This window comes from Elephantulus edwardii, unplaced genomic scaffold (assembly GCF_000299155.1).
Source record: "Elephantulus edwardii isolate Elephantulus edwardi_28Jun2011 unplaced genomic scaffold, EleEdw1.0 scaffold00113, whole genome shotgun sequence".
In the NCBI taxonomy this organism is placed as follows: domain Eukaryota; kingdom Metazoa; phylum Chordata; class Mammalia; order Macroscelidea; family Macroscelididae; genus Elephantulus; species Elephantulus edwardii.
Window position 1 is genome coordinate 4376593 of NW_006399863.1, and position 8997 is coordinate 4385589.

The 8997-nt window shown below is 40.1% G+C and overlaps 1 protein-coding gene across 1 annotated transcript in view; it reads left to right on the top strand.

Annotated features, from left to right (window-relative positions):
• The first annotated feature begins 921 nt into the window (after positions 1–921).
• The window catches only part of FAM208A (family with sequence similarity 208, member A), a 61567-nt gene continuing 53491 nt past the window's right edge, over positions 922–8997 (top strand). Inside the window, exon 1 of the mRNA XM_006892218.1 lies at positions 922–1351. Within this exon, the coding sequence (XP_006892280.1) occupies positions 1015–1351 (337 nt within the window). The 5' untranslated portion in view covers positions 922–1014. The remainder of the gene's footprint in view (positions 1352–8997) is intronic.

Below are 8997 nucleotides of genomic sequence, written 5' to 3' on the forward strand. Positions count from 1 at the left end.
ACACCTTGGCTGCACTTCCTCCAAGACCGACTTGTTCTTTCAGCAGGCCACGTGATATTCAACACTTTTCTCCAATATTAGAATTCAAACGAATCGATTCTTCTCCCGTCATCTCTATTCATTGCCCAACTTTCAGACACATAGGAAATGACTGGAAATCCCATGGTGTGCATCAGGCACACTTAAGTCTTTAAATTGACACCATTGCTCTGTAGCACTTCAGGGAGATCCTTGACAGCAGATTGTCTGATGCAACACATCTTTTGATTTCTTGACTGCCTGGATGGGTGTTCACCGTGGATCCAAGTGAAATTAAATCGTTGGCAACTTTTTTTCTCCATCCAGCATGATGCTGCTTATTCATATGCTTCCATATATTCCAAAAAGACGGGATCATCCGCTTCCACCGTCCAGACTCATTTTTTATTGTTACAACGCGTTTCTGAGGGACAGGGAAATCTTTTGCTTAAAATCGAGGCCATGCCTGTGGCCGAGGTCGAAGCTCTATGTGCCTCCTTCCACGGCAGCGTGAGAAGGCTCTACCCCCGAGGCCTGGGGGCGCTTCCTCGGCGCTTTCCCTACGAGCAGGCGACGACGTCGAGTCACCCTCCAGGCGTTGCAGGCGCCCCTTTTTTTGGCGGGCTCCGGCTCCCTAGGCCCCGCCCCGCGACGTCATCCAGCTGCAGCCTCGGGGGCGGACGCCGCGCTCCCATTGGCGGAGCAGCTCTGCTGGTCCCGCCTCCTCCCGGCCCCGACGCGAGCACGTTGAGTGGCGGGGCAGGCGGAGGCTCTGTTCGTGCGAGGAGCAGCGCCCCGGGCGGGGGTGTGAAGATTTGGGGTGCCCGCTTTAGGGTCCCCAGAGGCTGCGGGGTCGGGGATACGGCCGCTGTCCCCGGGGGGGGAAGGGGGTGGGTGGGCTGAGAGGAGCTCGGCGGCGAGACTGGCCCGCCGCCCCTTCCCCCCACCCCTGTCGGCCTTGTAGGCAGAAGCTTCCCGGCTCCTCAAGCCGACGCGATGGCGACTGCTGCGGAGACGGAGGCCTCTCCGCCGACGGACGCGAGCTGGCAAGGCGGCGACGGCGGCGGCGGCGGGGACGACGAGATGAAGCTGGCGTTTCCGGAGCCCGAGTCCTCCCCACAAAATGGCGGCGGCTCGCTCAGCATCGCGGAGCCCGGCGGCAGCGGCGCGCCTGAGGAGCCCGCGGCGGCCCAGGCCGCCCAGAGCTTCGGCCACGAGCACCCCCAGGACTGCGGCGAGGCGGGCGCGGCCGCCCCGCCCAAAGGCCCCGAAGAGCCCGAAAGGCCCGTTAGGAGGAGTTTTCAGATTCCCAGGAAGAGCAGAGAAAAGAAAGGTGGTGCCTTCCCTCCTCCCCGACCTCTCTCTCTCTCCCCCCTCCGCCTTTCCATTCGAGCCTCTCTGTCTCCTCTTCCCACACCCGCGTCCGAGACACGTAGACGCGCGGGCAGCGCCGGCCCCGCGCCGCCTCGGCCACCCAGCTGCTGCGCTCCGCTGGCCCCGTGGAAGCTGCAAGCAGTCAGGCTGGAAGCGTGTCCGTAAGGCTGCGGCTCCCAGAGAGGAAGGATGGTGCTGGGCGCCCCTCCCTCCCAGCCCCCGAAGGCCGAGAAGCAGAGGTGTCCCCCAGAGGATGCTGCTGAGAAGGCTGACCGTGGAAATAGCTCGTGGATTCCGGGGCTCTCCAAGGCCACTGCCTTTTGAGGACCGCAAGTGCTCCTCCCTCTGGAAGTTCTTCTTCAGCTCTTCTGTGTCCACTTGGATCTCAGCTTCGTGTCGGCGTCTTGCTTAGAATCCCAGTAGTAGATGTGATCCATGCACACTGCTGTCTGCCATCACACTTGATTTCCACCTAGTTGGGCTAACCCCCTCCCCGCTTTGCCCCTCGTTTTTTTGAGGCAGTAGATTAGTCTGATGCTTCTTAGATTTGAGAAGAATGGAAAGGTAGGTTCTTGGTGCAGGAATCCCTGTGGGGAAAAAACCGATACGTGAAGTGATGCCAAGAGTCACCAACTTGCAGATGGTGGAGGTTAAGATTTTCTTAAAAAGTTCAGCTTTTTGGGGGACTAGTGGAATAATTATGTTAACTATGTTAACGTCTTCTTTTTTAAAAAAGCCCCTCAATCCCATACTATGACTTAATGAAGGTGGAAATTAGTACTATATTAATACAATGGTATTTTTTACTATCCAACCATTACTGACTCCAGCCATTTTGACTAAAGGGTCTACTCTCAGCCTCTTTTTTCCATGCTATGTGGTTCAATTTTTCATGATTTCCTCTGGAAACAATAGGAAATTTTAATTTCTGACACATTTTGATTATAATTGAAATCTTAGGAGAGCTTAAAATCTTGAGTAAGGCATGTGCTTCATTTTTCCATGTGTATAACTAGCTCCCATTTGCTCAGAATCATTGGAGCCTTTTATAAGATGTAAATGTCAAGATGACAAAGTCAAGGTGTGAAAAACCGGGTTGACAAAGATGAAGTTGCTCCTTGTCCATTAAAATGAAAGAATGTTCTAGAAATATTTTTTAGAATGAGTTACTATTCTAGATTTTAGAGTTCAAGAAGATAATGTAAACGTCAAGATCAATTCTTTTGATTTATTTGGGTACAGTCTGAGAAAAATCAGAAATCCAGCCCAAGTTACAAATTGGAAAGACATTCAAATGGAACTGGAACACTTTCAAAAGTTGGTAAACATATTTTGAAGTTCATTTACTTTAAAGTTCTACTTTCAAATACTTAAGAGTATCGACAAACCACAGTCTACCACTCTTTAATTGAAAATTGGCCTAGAAACGCTGAACAGTTTGGAATGTGGGAAGGTGATGGGTATTATATAAAGATCTAAAGGCTTCTGAGTAGACTTCAGTTGAACACACAAAGTAGAATTGAGGAATTAGTAAATATAAAATCTAGTTTTCCTGGGTCTGATGGTCCTTGAGGAAATTTTGTATTTTCTCATCAAAAACAAAACGTTTATACAAAAGTATCTCAGTGTTTTTTTTTTTTTTATTTAGTGAAAACGACAAATGTGGAATTGATACACACACTGAGCAACAGCTATTCAAATAGTGTAATAGTGATTTCAGTAGATTTTTTTAAAAATAAGCTGTTTCACCTCCTTGGCATTATTCTGTCCAACAGATTAGTTGACAAAAGAAAAACTGTTCCTTACTTGAAAAAAATAGAAACAATGCAAGCATGGTTATTTTTTTGTTATCACAGCGGCATTCCATGGAAAGCTTGAAAAGGGTTCACTTTATAGAGAGAATTTGGCCAGCCAGTAGTTGTCATCTGAGTCTTTGAGGAGTGAATATTTGATTATTTTCATTAGATCAAGCTGCTTGAATTTTTCAGTGTCAAGGTTTCTGGATTTGTATTTCAATATGGCAGACCTTTGCTTATGACTGCTTTTTCAAATAAATTGAAGATAATTATTTGTTGAATTTTAAAGATAAATTCTATGAGTAGCTTCTTAAAATCTTTTCTTGGTCTTGACAAAAGCATGAGATAATACAGGAAAACACTAATCTAGTAAATTGTAGGTACCATTCTAAGTACATGCACCAACTGACTGAATTTTATAAGAATCCTATAGCAACTTAATAGTAAGGGATTGCACCGCCAGCCCAAAAGCAGGTGATGCAAATCCATCAGCTGTTGCCCAGAGAGAGATGGGCAGTCTCCTTCCATGTGATTTACAGCTTCAGAATACCCACTGGAGAGTCAGTTATGTGTTGGTTCTGATGCAATAGCATGTAGCAACATGTCGATACTATTCCTGTTTTGCAGATGAAGTTTTGAAAAGTTAACTAACTTGTCTAAGGTCACAGAAATGGAATTTGAACCTAAGTGTAGTGTTGCTCCTGTGTACTTTGAGTTGAGTCAGGTATACAACCACCCTGTAGAGTAGAAGTGCCCTGTAGGGTTTCCAAGGCTATAATCTTTACAGGAGCAAATTGCAAAGTCTTTCTCACATGGACTCACTGGTGGGATTGAACTGCAGAATTTTAGTAGCTCAGCCCTTAATAACCATTATGCTACCAAAATAACTTACTACTGTTCTGGTTCAGTCAGCACAATTTTTATAATGTTAAGGACTTAACATTTTTTTATTTTACTTTTTTGTTAGTTGGATTTTGTCACCTATTTGGGCTCAGTTATGCCAGAGACAATGAGGATGGCTCAGGATAAGACAGGTCTTAACAGGTCTTCAGGTCTATTGTCCATAGGGTTGCCATGGGTTATACTTGACAGCACCTAACAGAATGTTTAGTGTATCTTCACCTCTGAGAATGTTTTATTCAGATACTACATTCACTATAAAATTAATACATTTACTCAGTACTGACAGAGGAGATGACTGTAAGTATAAAATCTTCCTCCTTGATGTACTGTGAAATATGGAACTCAGAGTTCTAGGTTCTACCAAGTTTTCCACTTTTGACAAATTAATTTAAATGGAAAATATTTGTGTTTTCCCTCTCTGTCATATTTTCACTTTACACAGGTCTGACTTTAGCAGGTCTTACTGTGAATTCTGTGAACTGTTGACTATAGACTCTTTCAGTACTTTGGGCAGATTGTTAAGGAGAGGCTGTTTCATGGATATGGACATCATACTTAAAAAGGTGAATTGTCTACAAGAAAGAAAAACCTTCAGATGGATTGATAACAGTGACTGTAGCAAAGTGTCAGAAGTGATGAGACTGGCATAGTATAGGACAGGATTCAGATTTGTTCATAGGGTTGCTGAGAGTAGCACATAACTTGATGGCACCTAACAACACCAGACTGACTTTGATAGTGTAAAGTGGTACCAGTCTTAACATTTAAGACAAACTACTAAATGATACTTTGTTAGTAGATGCTTCACTATTTGCTGCTTTTACTGTAAAATTTAGTAATTCATCATAGGTAAATTAAAATTGTATCTGATGGAATTTATCCTTCCAAAGTTCTTGGCAAATGAAGTAATGATAATTCACATTCTGGCAAATGTTTGTTGCCTAATATTTGTTTAGGGCATCAGGAATCTTACACAAATAAACTGCTTTCCTACATTTGGGTCTATACTATTTTAGGAGAATAAATGACCACAGTTTTCCTCCCAAAATCTTTTCCCCATGCTTGTATCTTTGAATTCTTTGGATCAGAGTCTTGTTCTGAAGGAAGTTTATTTAATATTTTACATAGATGGATTTACTGGGTCTTGAGTAGTGAACATCTTACATTGGAAAGAAATTGAGCTAGGAACTAGGCAGAACCCAGTCTTAATGTTTGATATATTCTAAGCAATGGAAGTAAAATTTTTCTTTGACCTCATCCAGTCCATAAAAAGTCAGCAGTTTGGTATTTGTATTCATATCTCTTGATTGCAAGGAAGCTCTGGTCACCTTTTCTGAAAGGAATGGCTTGCCTAATCCAAAAAGGTCCTGCCTCTGGTGGTTCTAAACCACTAGTGGCTTAGTAGGAGAACATTGGGCAGTCTTTCTCCAGTGCAATTTGCAGCCTCAGAAACTCACTGGGTTGCTTCTGACAACATCAATGAGTCTAAGAGCTTTTCTTTCCCTCTTGATCATTCCCAGTGTATACTTTCCCAGTTCTGCATATGTAATGATAATGAAATACAAATGAAACATTCAGAAGTCATGTATGTATTAAAATTAAGAAAAGTGATTTTTAAAATACCTTAATTACTGCTCGGAACAATTGGGTAGCCACTGTGTTGTAATCATTAGTACAGGTATTACCTTTGGATTCCAAAAGAAGATACTACCTTTAGATAATACCTGTGAATTAGAAGGAAAGACTTTTCACACCACTGTGATCTCTAGTTTGTTGTTGAAAACCATTGAGTCAGAACCAACCTATAGCAGGTTTTCAGAGGCAGTTAATCGAACAGGAGGGGATTGCCCATCCTGTGGAGCAGCTGGTGGATTTGAACTGCATGCCTTCGAGATTGCAGTATAGTTTCTTAGCACTAGGCCATCAGAGCTCTAGTTTACTTTGCTAATTATTTCCTCCTCCATGAATGACTCCTCATTATCTGTTTGCCTTCAAAACTGACACATAACTGGCCTCCTAATGGGTTTCTGAAACGAAATCAAATGGGAGGAGATTGCCCACTTTTCTCTCTTGGAGCTACAGATGGATTCAAACCAGTAGATGCAATTTTTGGATTAGCAGAGCAACTCCATGTAGAGTAGTCCGCCAAAGCTCTTTTTCTTAAACGAGCTACTTTAAATTGAAAAATTACTTAGACTTAGTATCTTCTTGGTAATAGAAAAATACTTTATCATCAACTTGAATAGCCACATAAATGCTTGTTACTTTGTCTCACATAATGACCCATAATTGAGATTATGGTGGATGTAAGGTCAATAAATTACTGAATTACTTTTATTCTACCTTGGTTATAACTGGCTTGATATTCTTGAAAGAGTTATAGCATAACTCTGTAGATTCCTACAGAAAGAAAAATATACAGTACAGGCACTTGAAATATAAAAAGTCTAGAATACAAGTATTTTTAATGTTAGACCTAAAAGAATTGTTGCTTTATTCATTTGCAAGATTGTTTTCTATTGATCGTCTACTTGGGTATATTTGAAGTGACTCTACAAGAAATTAGAATGAAATGAGAGTAAGCATTTTGTTTTTTGAGAATAATTTTTCTGTAAACTTTCGTTTCTAGTTCTATGATTATCAATTTATGATTATATGAATAGTGTAATTAATATTGGGCAGCTCAACTAAAGTAAGTTTATGCAGATTTAAAAAATTAACATTTGAAACCGTATTGGCACTTTAAAATCTCAAGTTACTTTGTTTAGAAGTACTAAAAATGTGCATAAAATCCAACTTGAAAAACCTGACTAGCCATTTTGAGTGATTTTAAAGCCTATAAAATCTGACACTTGTCCACATAGTGTTACCCTCTTCAATCTGGGTTGTTGGTTGGTTTTTTTTTTTCCCCCTTCCCAATTTAGTGTTTAGGGCAGTCATCAAAAGGAGAAAATATTTTTATTTTGCCACTTGTTAAATTTTTTTTGAAAATGAAAGATAAAGATACATTTATTAGGAAGTTCCATCCTTGAAACATGGAGGAAAATCCTTATTGTGCTACATTATAGGAAGCATTTAAATGGAGAGGATATGTTTGTCTTGCCCTATTTTCTGAGCTCTCATTTTGTTTTATATATTACTGAGTTGTTGAATTTGTGAATGAGACTTAAAATGACACATTTTGATAGCCATAGGATATATTTGATGTCTAATATAAAATTGAAAAAAAAATCTCATTTTCCTGACTCAACCAACCATTGAATATGCTTGAGACCAGCACTTACAGTTCTAGCTGCTGAAATATGGTAAGGATAAGTTGAATGAATATAGCACAACAATACTCTGCTCTCAAGAAGTTTATAATCAATAAATTATCAAGTGTCTTTACATGCTACATACTTTATTATAAGGCACAGTATATTTAATATTCTTGGTTCTATTTGCTGTCCTTCCCTTTGCCTTGTCAGTATCTTTTTTAATTGCATTATTGAATTACATTAACTTTATTTAGGATGCAATCTCAATTAATAGCAACCATTTGTTTAAGACACATTTTGTCATTGCTTTATTCTTCAAAGCAGAATCACTGTATAGAATTTATAGTCAAAGCAGTTTATTAGATACTATCTAGTAGATTTAAGAAAATATATGAACAGTGGAACCTAAAATATTTTCAACTGTGACATCTACTGTTATCCAATAAAGTGAAGTATAACAGAATTTTCTATGAATAGTTCTGTGGAGTCGTTGGGTAGTGCAAGTACTTAAGTTGTTGACGAGTAGGTATAGGATTGATGGCAGTTAAAATCTGCTTGGAGATAATTCAAAAAAAGGCCTCACAGTCTACTTTTGAAAAGTCACAACTTTTAATGCACTTTTTAAGCACAGTTGTACTTAACATATATAAAGTTGTCATGAGCTAGAATCCACTCAACAGAAAGGGGTTTTGATATTTATTTTGTTTGATAATCTACATGGAAAAATAAATCGTTTCTTTTAGCTTGGGGAAATTTTGTTGGGAGAGTTTGTAACTGAAGATTACTAAGAAAATGTTTTACTCGAAGTAGAAATTTGAAGTTATTAGACCAATAATCCCAGGAACAAACTGGTGATTTGAATTAATTATCTTAGAAATGAAATGGTGTAGCAGAGTTGGAAGGAGTCCTGGTGGTGGTTTATTCTTGACTGCTAGTTGGAAGGGTGGTAGCTTGAACCTACCAAGCACTTGACAGGAGAAAGGTGTGCATTTATAAAGATTCAAACTCAGAAGCCCATTTGTGGCGAGTCAAACCTTAATAGGTTTGAAGCTGTAAATTGCATGGGAGGAGATTGACCATCTTTCTCTAGTGGAGCCACTGGGGAATTCAAACCTTAAGAGACAGGACCTTTGGGTTAGCAGCCCAACTCTACCAAAGTTCCCCCAGTAAAGTTTAAAGCATTGAAAATTATGTGGGCCAGTTCTTTGTCTTATAGGATCTCTATGAGTTGGAATTGACTCTGGCACAAAACGACATGGCTCCATTGAGAATCTAGGGAGTAGACATTTTTAGAATAGACTTGATGCTATAATAGATGTGTTTGTTCTCTTAACAAGTCCATGGTATATTCAGTACTCTTCTCCAGCAGTATATACACACAATTCGTAGGAGAGTCTAAATAAACTCTGAATTTTGCAAGTTTGAATCTGTCATATCTTACATGCCAGATCCTTATTCTTGAAAGAGCAAACTGGTTTATTTTCTTAAGTTAATACCACTTCTGCCTATCTTAATGTAAGTTAGCTTTTTTGCTCATTTATTTAAAAATTAATCAACTCCCAAACATAAATTATATTTAAGATGAAATGATTTTTAATTGAGATTTTAATGAAAGTTTATCAAAGAACTTGGATTTTCATTCATTCATT